The 19,267-nt window shown below is 34.3% G+C and overlaps 1 protein-coding gene across 4 annotated transcripts in view; it reads right to left on the reverse strand.

The window, feature by feature from the left end:
- The window catches only part of LOC145255851 (uncharacterized), a 210,562-nt gene that overhangs the window by 18,835 nt on the left and 172,460 nt on the right, over positions 1–19,267 (reverse strand). For all 4 annotated transcript variants that reach the window (XM_080114607.1, XM_080114605.1, XM_080114608.1 and 1 more), the window contains one exon: positions 6,223–6,422. In XM_080114607.1, the coding sequence (XP_079970733.1) occupies positions 6,223–6,422 (200 nt within the window). The remainder of the gene's footprint in view (positions 1–6,222; positions 6,423–19,267) is intronic.

Below are 19,267 nucleotides of genomic sequence, written 5' to 3' on the forward strand. Positions count from 1 at the left end.
TACTTGTTGAACGACTCTGGCGTCATCTTTTTGTAGCCCTTGGACAAAGTCATTTTTCACCGTAGGTAGGCCCATCACATATAACATGGCGGTTTTCAAGTTTAATATAAGCAAATTCTTGCTGAGCATCTCTTCAATAATCAAATTCCGCCCAATCATCACCATCATTATTAAGTTATTGTCTCGCCATTCATTTCACACTCAATTCTTATCATTGAGTAGCTTTTTGCACCTTGATAATTGGTGACTCCTTAATAAAAAAAACAATCTTGACTCCATATTCAAAAACCAACTACTTATGGATCTGATTGTCATGCTAGGTCGTCTTTGACTGTCGTCAGCAACATCTTTAACTGTCCACCAACACAACAGAGAAAGTGAGCGCACCCTTCCCTACCTTAGCAAATTACAAAAACCTTTTTGCCTCCATACTTCCTCTTTCTTACAAAAGAGACATCCTACCATTACTTTTATGGTAGGTGCTCGACAGAGTCCCAATCTATGCCCCCCCCCCCGGTAAAACATTCCCAACTGCCTAGCTACAACAACTGTCAATAATTTCTCACACTCTTTACCTATACCTAAAACTAAACAAAAATTCCATGAGCAGAGTTTCTTTCCTAGAACTGTTTGTCTATTGGACACAATACCACATGTCTGCTTCTCCGCTGACTATAACATGATCATCTTCAAATCTAATGTGAATAAATTCCTATTGAGCCGTCCTCTGAAATAATGTATTCCCTACCCAAGTTCCACCATAACTGATCATGTTCCCTCACCCTCTACCTAACACTTAGCTCTTATCCTAGAGTGGCCTGCAAGCCTTGATAAGTGGTGATCATCCAAGTAAAAAAAACAAAAAAAAACTCATGGATTAGTTCTCTCTGATCACCGAGCTGCATGCCTGGATCATCTTAAAAGGTCTTGGTTGGTTGGTTGTTTTGTTTTACGGCATATCAATCCTTTTCAGGTTATTTAATGCCGAATCTAAATTTAAATTTGGGGCAGATAAGTACTTTTCATGATACGAAGAAATTATTTTTTCAAAAAGTGGGGGATCACTTTCCTATATAAATTTAAAGTAAACTGAACACCCACTTTCTGGCTACTCAGTAATTTCTTATATCATGAAAACAAATTTCTACACTACATTTATGCTATGCACAGACGCATAAACGAAGGTTGTTAAATGCGCACTAAACTGCTTTCTAACATCTAATCTTTGGCGAACAATTTAAAATTAGATGAAAAACAAGTAGTTTGCCGGATATTAAGCAATGTAATTCTATATGTTATCAGTGGTAGCCATTTCTGCATGCGCGAACATCAAAAATATGTGCACGCTTGTGCGTACAGAGCTGGCCACCAATAATAACATATAGAATTACATTAATATCTGCAAAACTACTTGTTTGCGGCAGAAATATGCGCACTTGAGTGTATAGAAATGGCCACCACTGATAACATAAGGAATCACACTATCTGTATACAGATGTTTCTTTAATTTTGTTTTTCAATTTCCTTGTGCCTTTATTGAAAGACTAGCGAGGGGTTTGCCCGGGTGTTTGGGGGGGGGGGTTTAAAAAAAAAAAGTGAGTATGAGGATCGAACCCGAACCGTTGAGGCAAAGTTGCGAAAAAGAAAAACGTGTGACGTTAACGATTGCCCCACCGCGACATGCTTACGGAAACACGTTTGAATTTATTTAATTAGTTGGATTTAGCAGGTGCTCGTTTTAATGAGTTAATGAGGTCAGTTTGACTGCGGGATTTCATTTACTGCTGAAAGCTTTTTTCCTCGCTCCCAAGATGTTATAGGAAAAAGACTAACCCACATGCGGCGAGCGACAAATATTGAGTATTTATCTTCCCGAAATTGACCAAATTAAATAGATAGGCGAGCTTTGTTGTTAACTGTGAGATATTACGATTTATATGTGATATAAAAAGTTTTAAAAAGTTGTTAAGCAAGTGACCGCTTCTCTGAAAGAAGCCTTTTGTAGACACACAGAAAAAGCAAACACACATACATACATTTTCGCTTTTGTATTTATAGATGAAACCAAAAAGACAAACCTTTTAGCCAATAAACAAACAAAAAAATTCCTCCTCATTAGGTGGCCAGAAAGCGAGTGCTCAATTTAAATGAAATTTTACAAGTGATCACCCACTTTTTGAAAAAATAATTTCTTTATATCATGAAAACTACTTATCTGCCCCAAATTTAAATGTGATATTCGTTTTCAGTACCACCAAAAACCTATAAAAGTCGTCATTTTAAAGTTTTGGGGGGAGTTGGAAAGATACTTAATGTTGACGGAATTTTTTTTTGTTTGTTTAAAAGTCTTTTGGGGGGGCATTTCTGCAGTATGCAGCCGGCGGCTATTGTTCTATTGTTAGAGGCGATAACTCCAATTTCTTCTTGGTCAAATAATGGGGCAAATAAGTAACAAACAAGACATTTTTCCCTCGAATAGAAAAATATTTGAAAACCAAAACATTGTATAAAAATGTATCAATATATAATTGTAAAAACATTTATTGTATAAAAATTTATCAATATATAATTGTAAAAACATTTATTGTACAAAAATGTATCAATATATAATTGTAAAAACATTTATTGTATAAAAATATATCAATATATAATTGTAAAAACATTTATTGTATAAAAATATATCAATATATAATTGTAAAAACATTTATTCTATAAAAATGTATCAATATATAATTGTAAAAATATTTATTGTATAAAAATGTATCAATATATAATTGTAAAAACATTTATTGTATAAAAATATATCAATATATAATTGTAAAAACATTTATTGTATAAAAATGTATCAATATATAATTGTAAAAACATTTATTTAAAAATCTGCGTAAGAAAACATTTTAATAAAACAATTTTGTTATGAAAGCAACATTGGATTTTTATAAAGTAAAAGAGCTTTTTTTCTTTTTTTTTCCAAACAAATAAATAATTTAAATGAAACATCTTTTTTAATTAAAGTAACAACACATTAATAATTTAAATGTTTCTTGACCGAGAAGCGCCACCTGGCGACAGTTTAGTGAAACGCACCAAAAAGATGACCGCCATCCGCATACTGCAGAAGAGACTTGTTGTTTCGTGAACACAAAAAGTGTTAAAACTAAATTAATTTTTCTAAATAAAATATTTATTTTATTATTTGATAAAACAAAAACAAAAAGTGTTTTCTTTTTGTTTTTTTGTTTTTTGTTTTGTAATAACACAAGTAATTTTTTTAATAAATATATGGTTTCGTTACATAATCAACCGTAGCCACTTCGGGTAGCTTGATTTTTTTCCGAGCAATGATCTTGTACATTACCTAAAAAAATATACAAATTTATTTTCTTTTGGAGGGGGGGGGGCGTTTACCTGAGTATTTTCTCTAATTTTCTATTTTTGCTCGATTGTCAAGACTCCTAAACGGGATCCTCTCATTTTGGACAATTTTTGTTCAAAAGTAACACTTGACATTACTTCTTTTTTTTTTTTAACTAAATAAACGCTTTAAAATAAGTTGAACCACTAAACACTTACAAAGCTAGGTAGAAAACGAACATTTTATTTTTTTTAAAACAATAGTAAACAAGTAAAAATATTTAAAAAAAAATAATTATGAGATGTGTATTCTCTTTTAAAAATAATCTCTCCTTCAAGAACGGTCATAAAATGTATTTTCAATCGATATTTATTCAATAATGGACCAGTTTTCCTACATAGCAAAAACATACAAGTTTTCTGGGGACGAGTTTTACTAAATTCGTATTTTGTATATAAATTATCGGTGAAATACAAATAAAAAATACGGGAACGCTGACCATGCAGTGATAATGGTCGAAATGGCCCTAAACTCTAGACCCAAAACTGAAGAGCCAGTGCTCAAAACAACGAGATATTATAAAAAGGCTGACTGGGAAGCCATCAGAGATCTTATCAGAGATGCCCCATGGGGAAATATTTTTTCTCTTCCTGCTGAACAGTGCGCAAATGATACCACTGAATGGTTCAAAGCAGCAATTGATGCACATGCTCCCATGCGGAAATTTTATAGCAAGCCCCACTCTCCCCAATGGTTTACTTCTACTTGCGCAACTGGCATTGCTCAAAGGCAGCATGCATACCGCAGATTTAACCGACATAAGTCCAGTTCAAACAGACATAAGTATATAGAAGCTAGAAGTAACGTTAAGAAAGAAATAACGATAGCTAAGAGAGAATTTAATGAAACCACTAAAAAACGCATCGAAGCACAAAAATTAGGAACACGTGACTTCTGGAAAATCTACAACAGTGTAGTAAATAATGGGCAATCAATAATTCCCCCACTAACCAACAATCACGAGGTTGTTTGCTCAGCAACCGACAAGGCTAATATGCTTGCCAGCCGGTTTGCCTCAAACTCCACACTGGACCCTTCCAACCACCCCCTGCCTGACTTTCCTTTGCGGACAGACACCACACTAGACGATCTACAAATCACCCCTGCTCAGGTACATGCTATCATAAAAACCTTGACACTTCAAAAACGTGTGGACCTGATCTCATCCCAGCTGTGCTATTAAAAAAGTGCTCAGCCGAAGTAGCTCCAGTTCTCTCTAAACTCTACAACAAATGCCTTAATGAATCATGCTTCCCGGGCTGTTGGAAAACTGCTTCTGTGGTACCCCTCTGCCTGTTCTACAAGTATTTTAATGGTGAATGCTCTGATGAACTGCAGACACTTGTGCTCCCACGATGTAGACACCCTCGACAAACCCAACAGGCAGCTAAATCCCACCCCCACACAGTAGAGATCCCTAGATGTAGAAGATCTTTCTACTCCAGTAGTTTCTTCCCCAGAACCGCTAGACTCTGGAATTCCATTCCAGGTCCCTGCTTCCCTAACTGTACTGACATGCAGAAGTTCAAGTGTAACGTGAACCGACATCTTGCTGCCCAAATCCAAACATAGTGCCCCAGTAGCTGCTACCCCTGATAGTAGCCCCCTACACCACAGTGGCAATGTGCCTTGTTTGGGGTGAAAATGTAATAAAAACAAAATATGTCTGTTATTCATAGATTTTGTTTCCAAAAATTATTAAAGAGAAAAAAACTGATGTAAACAAATTTTTAGTTGATTTTAAAAAATAAATTTGGTAAATTCATTTTAAAAAAAATAAATTTGGTAAATTCATTTTAAAAAAAATAAATTTATCAAATTCATTTTAAAAAAAATAAATTTATCAAATTTATTTAAAAAAAATAAATTTGGTAAATTCATTTTAAAAAAAATAAATTTGGTAAATTCATTTTAAAAAAAATAAATTTGGTAAATTCATTTTAAAAAAAATAAATTTGGTAAATTCATTTTAAAAAAAATAAATTTATCAAATTTATTTAAAAAAAATAAATTTGGTAAATTCATTTTAAAAAAAATAAATTTATCAAATTTATTTAAAAAAAATAAATTTGGTAAATTCATTTTTAAACTCATTCTATAGTTGTGTTTTTGTTATTGGAATCGGATCAGAATCGGAAATTTAGAAAAGAATCTGTAATTGTATCAGAATCAGGAAAAATTTTGGAATCGTTCCACCACTAATATATATATATGTTTGTTTGAAATTCTGTGCCAATTCCCAAGCTTGGTAAGATACACCTGAAGAAGGTCGGAGGTTACATCAACCGAAACGTTGTGAAAATAACACTCAAGATGAGAACAGTAGTCCGAAGAATGCAAAAAATACAGATATTTTCTCCTCATCTCAGTTCTCATCCATCTCCGTTGTCTTCAACTTCTTATTTTCAATTAACTCAATTTTAATTCCATTCCATTTCTTGTGTACCCAATATGTACAAATGAACTCCATCCGACTCCCATTCTACAAAATGTGCAGGGGAACTTTCCCCTTTTGGGGAGCTTTTCAATGCTACAGCGACTGATCATTGCTTTGGGAATGGCAGCATTCACTCTCAGACTTTTACACTCAATTTATTGTTTTACAGGCAAGTACTAAATTCACTTTCAAACAATCATCCTCCATTTCTGATATCCCATCTTATATTGGGGGCACAATATATCAAACCTGAAGAGAATGCATTTTTTTTAAAAAACTTTTGTACTAACCAGAAAGAAAAAAAAAAAAAAACAACAACAATTACCTGGGGGGGAGGGGAACAATTACCTATGGGGAAAAAATTAATTACCTGTGAAGCGTCAGTGCTTAGTTTCTTTGACGGTAATGGAGGCAGAGGCTTTGTCGCGTAATCTTCTTCAGAATTATCTGATAAAGACGACGAATCAAATTCATCTGAACCCCAATAGTCATCGAAATCATTTGATCCTTGGTTAGCGATCAATCCATATTTATCTTCGCACGGTTGATCTTCGTATGAACCGATTGTCGCTGAAACAAAAGAACAAAATAAAACCCGAATGAATAAACATTCAAACACTGGAAATTCTATTTCAAACAGAAATAATATATATATATATATATATATATATATATATATATATATATATATATATATATATATATAAGAACAAGTAGTTAATAAAACATGTTAAAAACACTTTGAAAAATAGTTAAAAACATATTTAATTTTAAAAAGGAAGCATAAAATAAGTGGATTATCCTTAATCCGTGGACTATCCACTTATTTTTTGGTTGTTGTTTTCCAGAGGTTAAGTAACTAACGAAGTTTAACGAGGTTAATACAAGAGTGCTCAATACCAAAGTAGATCAGGGTAGGTAGGAGGAAAACAATTGCAGTTTTTGGAAACAAGCTATAAGAACAGAAAGCTATATTACAATGAAGTATCAAAGTGGTGAATTGATGGAGACCACTAGACCAATGATTAAAAGAAGCTGGAACAAAGGAAGCAGGGAATAGATCAGATAATTCTGAAGAACACATGCCATAATAGTATTTGTAGAAAAGACTAAGATTAGCAACATCACGTCTGTGAGAAAGGGGTTGTAGAAAAGAAAGGGTGTGATCCAATTAAATTACAGATACATTTTTGTATGTCATCAAGAACCTTTAAATGAGGCAAAGATTCATCAGCTAAAATACAGCAACAATAATAACAATAATAATAATAACTAGCAGGACCCGTGGAAATTCCACGGTAGTTAAAATCTTTTAAAACACATCAGTAATACTTCACATTTGTAGATTCGTAGAAATATAGAACAACGTCAAGTGTGATTGAAAAAATCTAACTTTAAGCAGAAAGAGCAAGAGATCTGATATTTGAACTCCAAGAAAGATTTGATGAGAACGAAAGGCCAAAAAGTTTTAGAGTCGATTTCTCCTCAAAATCCATCAATAAGAATCTCAGCAAGAAAAAGGGGCACACATACGATTGAAAGACACAAGCTGAGTCTTAACAGAATTAAACGCGTCAAGCCCCAATCCCAATTCAAACAATCAAACCAAGCTCGGTGGGTGATCCAACAAGTTATGTTTTTTTTATTTTTATTTTTTTTATGACATCTCAAATTTGATGAGAAAGAAGACCAAGTTTGCATATTTTTGCCGAAAACTTATAAAAGGAAAATGTTAAGGTGGAAACCAAGTAAAATTTGAAATGCGATATTCGTTTTCAGCACACCCGAAAACCTATAAAAAAAATTTTTTAACGTAGGTATAGTGTTTTTTTTTTGTTTTTTTTTTTTTTTTTTTTTTTTTATAAGGTAGGTTAAGGGTTAGTCTACCAGGCCACAGTCACCGAACGTTTATACATTTTGAGCACCGGCTATTCATTTTGCACGTACCTATTGAATATCAATAGGACTTGTTTGATGTGAACAAAACGAACAGACATGTTTGAGATCGAAAACTTGACGCACGAAAGACTATTACGAAGATGATTGGATGCGGTATTAAATAACGCGAAAAAAAGGGGGAGTTGAAATACCATAAAACAAAAATCGTTTTGATCACAGATAAAATCTCAAATAGCAAAACGTTGAAACATGCGACCAACAACAAAACGTACTTGGCCTTCGGGCCAGGATCAAAGTGTAGTATCTGTTCCGGCAGATGCTGCAAGCTATGACTAGCTAGGACTAGCTATGACTAGCAAAGACCAGATGTGGGGGCAACCCCACATGCCTGACCATTAACCAGCTCCCATTTCCCACCTCTCGAGAGCTGGTCCCCTTTTTCCCTTCCCCCTCTCTTCACTCCTCACATTAAATATCGGCCTTGTGCCTAATTTGCTCGGTGGGGGAGCAAATAAATACCATCTGTTCCGGCAGATACTGCAAGCAAAGACCATATGTGGGGAACCTTGGTCAATGTAGGGGCAACCCTTCATACCAATTGTCACTATCCAGCTCCCTTACTCCCCGGGGAGCTGGTCTGGTCCCCATTTCCCCTTCACTCCTCACTTTAAAAATCGGTCTTGTGCCTAATTTGCTCAGTGGGGGAGCAAATAAATACCTCAAAGTGTAGTATCTGTTCTTCAGATGCTGCATTTCAATTTCTTGTTCTCGGTCAGTGGAGGAGAAATCCTTCACGACTGAGACAATTTTTATTTTTGTTCCTTTTCTCCACGTTAAAAAACGACCCTGGTGTCTAACTCTGTCCCGTGGGGAGGCATTGTAAATAGGAACAACAAACTGTGTGAAGGCAAAAAAAAAAAAAAAAAAAAAATGTCTTCATCGGTTGAAATGGAGATTCAGGAAAAGTCAAAAACTGGGTTTTCCAGTCCAAGGTTTTTATTTCTTTTATTTTTGTTTAGACGTTATTAGATAGAGTTTCGATGAGAGGCTTCTTTTTCTGCCGGCCAGTAGGACTCGCACGTTTGCGTTGGTTAAAAAAAAAAAAATAATAATCATAAATAAACAAGCGGAGAACCTCCGTCAAAGAAGAAGAAAAAAAATCCAAAAATGATGGAAACAAAAATAATACGATTCGAAAAGTGTCCGCACTAATATTACACATCTAGTCATCCACACAAAAAGATACTCGAAGAATACCCGTCCCAGGAGAGGAAAAATTAATTCACCACACCCAATAATTTTTCAACACTTCTATGTACCCTTACAAATATATTAAACTCAAGATATAATTCTACTAAATCTTATGTCTAGAATCCTTATTCCAAAGTTGATCAAAATACGAGACATGACTTTCATAATGCTCAAGTGGTTGTCCAGACCCTCCTCCCCCCTCCAAAAAAAATTGTTGTTGTTTTGTTTTTTTTTCTTAAGGGGGAGTCATAGACAAGCGTCAACGTCTAAGGCCTAAGCTTAAGAGGTCTTAAGAAGAAATTGAAATTCAACGAATCTTGCTTAATTTGTATCGAATGACTAAAAATCAAATCCAATGCAAATCTGAAATATTTGAATTACAAATTTTTTTCAAATTTTCAAAGTTGAAAAAATATTAATTGATGTTAAATGCATATTTTTTAAAAGCTTACAAAAATCCTAAGTATTTTAATTTTTATGAAGAACTTCCACACCCCTTTTTGCTTTCTTTGCATAGAATTAAAACTAAATATAGCCTATGTTACAACCCCTTCCGCCTATCAATTGCATTTCAAAATTTATATAATGCTCGGTTAATTAGTTTAGGAATAAATACAGCTATATTACTTTGTATAGATTGGGATAATGTCTGAATTGGTGAAGTCTAAAAAAAAATAAGAAAGAAATAAAGAAAGCAAACGTCTCAAACTGGAAAGTTTAAAAAAAGGGGGGAAAAATGGTATAGAAAGCAAGAAAAAATGGTAATAATCTGAAGGCAAGGAGGGTGGAAGGTAGGGTGGTTATTTGTTTTCTTTATTCTCCAAAATACTTTGAATGGATTTGTTCACTTTCCTTTTTACTTTTGTGATAAGAATATTTTTTTTTTTATTCCATGACACTATATATTTACAATATAACTAGCAGGGAGACCCGAAGTTGTCCGGATTGTATGATGATCAACGAATGTTTCACACTTCCGTATTTTTATTGTCAGTGAAATCGTCCATTTTTCAATTAAATCGATTGATTGCTTGCTCTTGTCAGGGACCCATTGCGGTACAGCAGGAGGAAGTTTCCCATGCCTTTCGCAATGACTTTGTCCACAGTACATTATGGTCTACCTTGCACTGTGGAGAACTTACTGTTGATTTCATAAAATTATTTTCTGCACGCCTGTGGAACTCTGTTCCGTCTGCCTGCTTCCCACCTGACTACAACTTGGATGTCTTCAAGTCCAACGTTAACAAATTCCTAATGAACCGCCCCCTTAAGTAAACACTTCATCAAATCTCCACACTAACGTACTGTACTTGCAATAACCCTTATCCCTGAGTGGCTTCCGGGCCTTGATAAGTGGTGACCACCGTGTAAAAATATATATATATATATATATATATATATATATATATATAATGGTTTGAATTATAGTTTAAAATACAAAAATCAAACGTCATAATTCAACGGTGCTTTAAAGAGAAATATTAATTTCGAATGCGTCCCTGTCATATCAAAGAACCCGCTGTTGATTTTATATCCCTAGACTTACTGCTTGTGCAGTGATAATGGCTTGAATTAAAAGTTTAAAATGAAAAAGTCGAATATAATGATTTAATTGTGCTCTAAACAAACATTTATTTCGAACGCGCCCCTGTCTTATAAAAGAATTTACAGTTGATTTTATAAACTGTGCCTTTCTGCTTGTGCAGTGATAAAACTTCTCAAAAGCACGTATGATGTTAGGTTGTATAAAAATGTTAACTTTGGTCAAAATCGGACTGTTCCTTCTTTAAACCCCATCCCCCTACACACACTTTTGCAAATTCTTTTTCAGATAATAAAGAACACAGTTTCTTCCCTCTTCAGTTGCATATGGTCTGTAACCTGTTTAAACATCATTTTTTAACCAAATCCTGATGATGCCCCCTAAAATAGGGACGAAACATTGATAACCATTTATCTATTTTAGGCTTTCCTTTTCATATATACACACACAACCAAAGTGTGACCCGGATATAAGAGACTACGCGCTCTTATATCCGGGTTACACTGTACATTAAACATAGGCTCTAACTTGGGATCAGAGAAAATCTCTCTTGTATCTGTTTTTCTTATATTCGGGTCTCTTATATCCGGGTTACACTGTGTGTGTGTGTGTGTGTGTGTGTATATATATATATATATATATATATATATATATATATATATATATATATATATAGTAATTTATAAAATATATATGGCGATTAAGCTACACTGAATATTTGGCGTTTTTAATTCATCCAGCCTTGACAGACGTGTTTTTAAATATTCTCTCCAGTGCTTTTCTTTTAATGATTTGGAATTCATTCCATTTGCGCTTTTTTCCAAGGAACTCTGCCTTTTGGATTATTTTGACCATTTGGAATTTACCCATTGGATTAAAATTTTAAATTCGACCGTTTTGGATTTTACCATTTTTGGATTTTTACCCTTCACCGGACTATCCATTCATGTGAAATCTTTTTATCATTTTTCTTTTGCCTCCTGTTCCCCTTACCTCACCCTTTTTTCTTTAACTAAGTAAGATCTGTGACTTACTTGTAGTTTCATTAAATACTTTTATATGCAAAATCCTATCCTGCATTTTGCTAATTCCTGCCCTCTGATGAGAAGGAGAGTATTTCTTCGAAACTCCGCGGATTAAGGACTATCCACTTATCTTGTGTTTCCTTTTTTTAAAATTAAATATGTTTTTAACTCTTTTTCAAGATGTCTTTTAACATGTTTTATTAATCATTTGTTCATATTATATATATATATATATATATATATATATATATATATATAAAAAGTGAAAATGTCTGTGTGTGTGTGTGTTTCTGTCTGAATAACTCTGTCGATTTTCGGTCTACAGACTCGAAATTTGACATAAGGAGTATTGAGATTTGGGAAAATCATTTTAATTGGGTTTCGGACAAAAATTTTGCTGTTAAGGAATCAAAGAAGTTCAACGATTTGACCTTTGAAAACTCTACCAAACTCCTCCGCCAATTTTGGGTCTAAACACTTGAAATTTTAGATGTACGTTACTTGGACATGAGTCAAACATTTTAATTTGATTTGAACCCAAAACAATAAATGTTCAAGGGGTCAAAATTAAAAGTTAAAAAAAAACATTGACGTCTGCAGTCTCTACCAACTTTTCTTTATAGTAGTTAAGGAAGCCTATTATATAAAGAAAGGAAGTAGTTAAGGAAGCCTATTATATAGAAAGGCATTGCCGTACATATTCACACTTTTTAATATATACATATGCACATAAAGTTATGAACAGTACATAGGGCCCGAGCAAAGCCTGGCGGAACTGCTAGTATATATATATATATATATATATATATATATATATATATATATATATATATATATATATATACACTAGCAAAAGTACCCGTCGTTGACTGGGTTCAAAAACAGCCTACAGAAAATGGACTCTGATTTATGAAAGTATTATAGATTATGAAAAGGAAGGGTTGTAAAGAGATAGCTTCGAATTTGGGGGTATCAAAACCAAAGCAAAATATGATGAAAATAAAAATAAAATAGATAAACCCCATAATTTATTATACCATACCTGTTCACACTGAAACACTTATCACAATATTCTGTGGATCTATATTAAAAAACCTTGTTAAACTTTGTGACATATTTCCATTCTATGGAGGTCAGGCGCTAACTAACACCCCATAATTTTATTATACCATATTTCTTCAAACTGAAACATAATTATCAAAGTATACTTACGCAGATAGATATGAAAAGTCTTTATTAAAGTTTGTGCCTATTTCCATTCTATGGAGGCCAAGCGTGAACGCAGACCTCACAATTTTATTATATCATCCCTATTTAAGTTAAAACATACTTATCAAAGTATTATTATGTATATCTATATCAAAAACCCTTGTAAACGTTTTTTTTTTAATTTTTTAAATTTTTTATTTCCATACTTTGTGGACCAGGCGCGAACGCAGACCCCACAATTTTAATGAACCACCATTCTGCCAGATCAAACATACCTATTCCTGTGTCTCGATACATGTTCTATCATTATATGTAATCAGTTTTTTTAAAATAGTCAACCATATACGAGCCTATTCGTGACCAGACACACACACACATACATACATTCAGCTTTATATTTATATATATATATATATATATATATATATATATATATATATATAAGTTTTTTTAAATGTAAATGCAGTCATATCTTTATATATATATATATATATATATATACATACATAGTGATAGGTATTAGAATTTGCTTTTTCAACCAGTTCTAAGCTTTGATTTTAATTTTTATAGTGCTCAATACCTTCTCAGACAGAGCCTAATATTACATTAAAAATCTTTTTATATAAAATATATACTGGCCAAACAGTGAGCACTTTCTAAAATAGTGCTGATTAATCCATGTATTCATTTGCGTTTCTTTCTTGCTTATTGAACCCCCCCCCCAACTCAGCCAGGGTTTTTATCTTTTTAGCAAAGATTAGATCATTCCTGTAATGATTTTAGTCCCTGTTGATTTTGCAGTATGAGATTAGTGCTATGCAGTTCTAGGAGGTCCACTTTCTCAGGCTTTGCCTTCTCTGTTTGAGAAGGAGTTAATGTATTGCTAATCGCCTGTGGCACCCTTGCTGGGAATGCCGACAGGGCTGCCCGGGCACTTTTTGCAGGTCAGAATGCCTCTCCTCAGGGGCGATGACCACTCAATCCCACTTTCTGACTCTGATGTCACAATCCTTGCAGTGGAAGAGAACTATATACTCCCCCCCCTCCTCGTTTACAAAACCCCCAAATTGAGAATTTCAACTTTCAGTTTTAAATTTCAAGTTTTTGACATCCACCTCCACCACCCAAGTTTTATGGCGTCATCACCCCCCTCCTCCACGTTCAGTGTTGCCTCAAACTCGAAAACACACCCTAATATTATAATGCACACAAATTCACATGTGAAAGTATTTACTTACATTGAAGAAAAAAAAAAAAAAATTATGTCTATGCACGTGACTGTTTTAGAAATACATGTTTTGCTTGAAACGAATTTCGAAACAAAAATGGCCATACAACGCAGGAAGTTAAGTACCTGTATATGTATTCATGCATCTGTATGTGCAGGATTCACTTTTCAATTAATTAACCCGCCGAGTTTTTAATTCAGCTTCTTGAGTAAGGGGGGTCATAATGTGGACTATATTTAGTTTAATTTTACAAGGGGCGTTCTAAAATGAATGCCTCCTATTTTTTATTCCGCCCGAATGGATCAGAGGGGATTGCAAACTGAATTGTTGTGATGATTGAACTTATGCATTTATGACCCGAAAATTTCATCTCTCCATTGTAGATATTGACAGTAAGACTCTAAGAAAGCAACCTTTGTCATGGACGTGCGTCAGAAGCAGATATGTATTATTGAACTCCTGGCAAAAGTACATTGAAAACGATCCACTATTTTATGTAGCAAAATAAATTCCAGAACATAACAAAAGGTCACTTGTTTTAATGGTACTATTCCCTTCTTCATAGCACTTTAGCCTTTTGAGTTAAATAGGAGGTTTTACTTTTGGAACGAACCTTTTATTTCATGTAGAAGGGTTCAAAAGAGGATGAATGCCTTTCACCGATTTTTGTGAAATTTTAATAATAGTTATTTTTGAATAGAAAGCCATGTTTAATTTTAGAAGAGTTTCCAATGAGTAGCTAATCTGTATAAGTCCTGGAGATGAAAAAGAGTTTCTGATGGGTAGCTTATTTGTATAAGTCTTGAACTTTAAAATTTTGCAGGTAAAGAACAAAGATCTTTCTCGTGTGGACACGAAAAATTATGTGTGGAAATTCTAAGAGATCCAATATTTTATGGAGCAATTCTAGTTTCTGATTGGTTGCTAGCAGAACGTGGCTCCATTTGATTAGTCGGTTCCTACCGTCAGTGCCTATAAATAGAACCTTCCAATTTTCTTTAATCATACTCTCTAATTATATAAAAATATTGCAACACGTATCAATAAATATTCCTCAAATTTCAGGGGGGGGGGTTGGGGGGACAGGGGAAGGATAATATGGCTTGCTAAAACAGTGCTTAAGGAAACCGTCAGGGGATGCAAGAGATGAAGACAGAAGAGATGGGAAGACAACATCACAGAATTGACAGGATTGAAGCTGAGTGAGGTGGTCAAACATGCGGAGAACAGGGAGGGATGGAGGGGACTGGTTGACAGGTCATCTGCAGCGCAACAATGGTAACTGCCACGGGACAGGTGTAGGTGAAGGACTCTAAATGATCCAACATATTTTTTTAACAGGAACTTTATTGAGCTTAACCCTAATCTCAATTCTGAGTTGGTAATTATACCCCGCTTCCGCTCCCCACCAAAAATGTTTTACGTTAACTTTGTGGGGTCTGCACTTGCATCGGACAAACATAGCAATTAATTCAATAATTAAATTTTGTGCATAAATTTAATTTCTAGGCAATGATAGGACACAGTCCAGTACATATACTATCCACGGTCCAGTATATATATAAGGTGCATTCAATAAATTTCCAGACTTTTATATATATAAGGTGCCTTCAATAAATTTCCAGACTTTTATATATATAAGGTGCCTTCAATAAATTTCCAGACTTTTATATATATAAGGTGCCTTCAATAAATTTCCAGACTTTTATATATATAAGGTGCCTTCAATAAATTTCCAGACTTTTATATATATAAGGTGCCTTCAATAAATTTCCAGACTTTTTTCATATGGGCACTTTTATTGATAGTACACCCATGAAACTAGTCCCCTTCAAAGTAATCTTCTCCGACTGCAATACACTTCTTGTACTGCCCCAACAACTGGAAGGCCCATGAAAGTCCTCTTGTGTGAGCATATCAATGACCCTCATCACAGCCTCTTTCATCTTCTCAATTGTCTCATAACGACAACCACTAAGGTTTATTTTTCAGCTTAGGGAATAAGCAAAAGTCACAGGGAGCAAGGTCTTGACTACAGGGAGGGTGAGGAACTGTCTTGATGCCCATCTTGGTCAAGTAGTCTGTGATAAAGATAGAGTTGTGGACTGCACCCGTGGGACAAAATTTGTGCCAATCTTCAGTTCTTCGCAAATAATTGTGTGTTCAGTTCCTACGTTGATATCAAACTGTGCATTTATTGTCTCTATAGACACACAACGGTCCTTATCCATGAAAGTCTTTATTTGACCAATCAAATCTGGTGTTTTGATTTCCTTATTCCTCCCACATTTTTCATCATCCATTGAAGACTCCCTACCTTCCTTGAATCTTACACCACTCAAAAACTGATTCTCGATTCATGCAAGATGGTCCAAAAGCAGTCTAAAGCATTCCATACGTTTCTGTTCCATTTTTTCAAGTTTAAAACAGAATTTTATTGCATATCATTCTTCTAAAATGTCCTCAAGTCCAGATTGCATTTTTGAAATTCACCAGCTGTGATAATCAGGCTTTAGTAGAGTGTATTACAATTCCTGCTGTAACTATTCATTTGAACCTTAAATCATAAAATTGATCAAGCATCTCATAATATGTATAGCAATAACATACTGAATTTTCAAGAGTCTACAAAGAATTTTAAATGCCTGTAAAAAAATTCAGGAAACTTATTGAAGACACTGTGTGTGTGTGTGTGTGATTGTGTGTGTGTGTGTGTGTGTGTGTGTGATTGTGTGTGCGTGTGTGATTGTGTGTGTGATTGTGTGTGTGTGTGTGTGTGATTGCGTGTGTGTGTGTGTGTGTGTGTGTGTGTGTGTGTGTGTGTGTGATTGTGTGTGTGTGTGTGTTTGTGTTTGTGTGATTGGGTGTGTGTTTGTGTGTGTGCAAAATTAAATGAAACCGTGGTGTCTGCAAATGTTTACTCACAATAAAATATGCAAAGGAGGAATTAATTGCCTTCAAAGAAAAAAATCTCTTAATTGCATAAAGAAAATCTCTTGAGATTTTTCAAGTGTAGTTTTTGTCATTTAATCAATTGAAAACAGAAAAAAAAAATTTTTTTCCTCCATTTTTCTTGTTTGGTTAAAAAAAAAATTAAATAAAAACATTAGAAATGAAGAAATAAAAAAACATATGCAATAAACAATAACCTATAGTTTTACACATTTGTGAATGTGTGTATATTATTTGATATGTCTAAATTTATGTATCTGTTTTCAGTATTTACTTTAACAGTGCTCAATATGTGAGAAGAGTAGTAAGTTTTGAAAATATATATAACAAGTTATATTGCCGTATATAATTTCCAAACTTACTCTCTCTCTAGATATATATCTAGATATACTAGACATTTTAGCTCATTTTTTTAACAGGCTACAAACAGATGGATAAATTTAATATAGAAGACTTTTTAGCCCATTGACTTAGTGTTTTAGGCCACAACAAGGGTTCATACTAAATTTAAGTCAGATCAGCCCAGTAGTTTTCAAGAAAAAAATGGAGCATTCAGATTTGCAGATATATATATATATATATATATATATAACTCAGATTAGTTCATTTGCTTGCTTGTGACGATGCTTGTGACGATGCTTGTGACGATGCTTGTGACAATGAAATCGTCTTTCCAGTTTGTAAGTTCCGATTTCAAAATTCGTTTGCTTACCTATTTCTTATAAAAAAAAATGGAGAAATTGTAAACGAAAAAAAAAAGAAGAAAAACAGCCTATTGTAGGCATTGTTTTCAAACGAATCATTATGAATTTTTTATATATGTCTATATATATGTAGGAACGGGATTTGTGCCTAAACTAATTAACCGATCATTATGAATTTATTGTATGTTTATATGTTTGTATATTTGTAAAGATTTTTAAAAATTATTTTAATGCATTTTCACCCCAAACGAGGCACATTGCTTCGTTGATGTAGGAGACTACTATCTGGGACATAATTTGTCGGGTACTATGTAGGGAGCTGAGCAGCAAGAGGTCTGTTTACATTACATTTGAACTTCTACATGTCAGTACAGTCAGGGAAACAGGAAACCAAAAGAGAATTTCAAATTCTAGCAGTGTTAGAGAAGAAACTATGAGTAGAAGGCTTTTTTACATCTGGGGATTTCTGCTGTGTAGGGGTGAGATTTTGCTGCTTGTCAGGGTTGTCAAGGGAATACAGGAGCTTGTAATTCTTCAGAGCACCTACCATTAAAGTACTTGTAAAACGTCCAAGTACGTCCAAGGATGGAATACTGTTGCCACATCTGGGCAGGAGCTGCTAGAAAGGACTTGGCCTGCCTTGATAGAGTTCAAAATACACTTCGTAGCCTCGTAGGAGATGTCCTTTTCTCTTCCTTGCAACCTCTATCTCACAGAAGAGATGTTGCGAGTTTGTCTCTGATGTATCGTTATTTTCATGGAAAGTGTTCGACTGAGCTTCAATCTATGTTCCCCCTCGCCAAACTTTCACAAGAAACACTCATCTAGCTGTAAACACTATCAATAATTCCCCCCACTCTTTATCTGTGCCTAAACCTAAACGTAGATTCCATGAACAAAGCTTCTTTCTTAGAACTGCACGCCTGTGGAATTGTCTTCCGTTTTCCTGCTTTCCGGCTGACTACAATATGATTGTCTTCAAGTCTAACGTAAATAAGTTCTTGATGAACCGTTCCATATAAGTTATCAAATTTACCAAATTTTCATTACTAATGATTACTATATTGTCCAATTTCTACTGTACACTCTTTAACCCTTATCCTTGAGTGGCCTCTTGGTCTTGATAATGTGGTGATGCCTATGTAAAAAAAAAAAAAAAAAAAAAAAAAAACAGGCAGAGGGATGCAACATTTCGTCAATGGGACAGCGGTTGAAGCCTAGCTAATAGTTCAGGACGTATTGGTTTGGCGACTCTTTTGCAAATGGTGGCCTTGTTAAAGTACAGGATACTTTCAGGCATAAGTAACTTTCTAGTACAGTAGAGAGAGCCCACCTTCTTTGCAGCAGCCTTGGCAATGCACTCAATGTATCAGTTCCAACTCATGTTCTCCATGAACATTAAGCCGAGGAGTTTGAATGAATTACTTTCAGGTAATGTATCATTAGCCATGGCTATTAGTGGTTGAGAAGGCTTCTTGTAGTTATTAAAGGAAAGAAGCTTAGTCTTAGCAGCATTGAACGTGGCCATCCATTTTTTGTCCCCATTTCACCACAGACCAGGATACATGTTCATTCGTTTTCCTAGGTCTGTAATAGAGCATGA

Source organism: Euprymna scolopes, chromosome 31 (genome assembly GCF_053919585.1).
Source record: "Euprymna scolopes isolate OS-2025 chromosome 31, ASM5391958v1, whole genome shotgun sequence".
In the NCBI taxonomy this organism is placed as follows: domain Eukaryota; kingdom Metazoa; phylum Mollusca; class Cephalopoda; order Sepiida; family Sepiolidae; genus Euprymna; species Euprymna scolopes.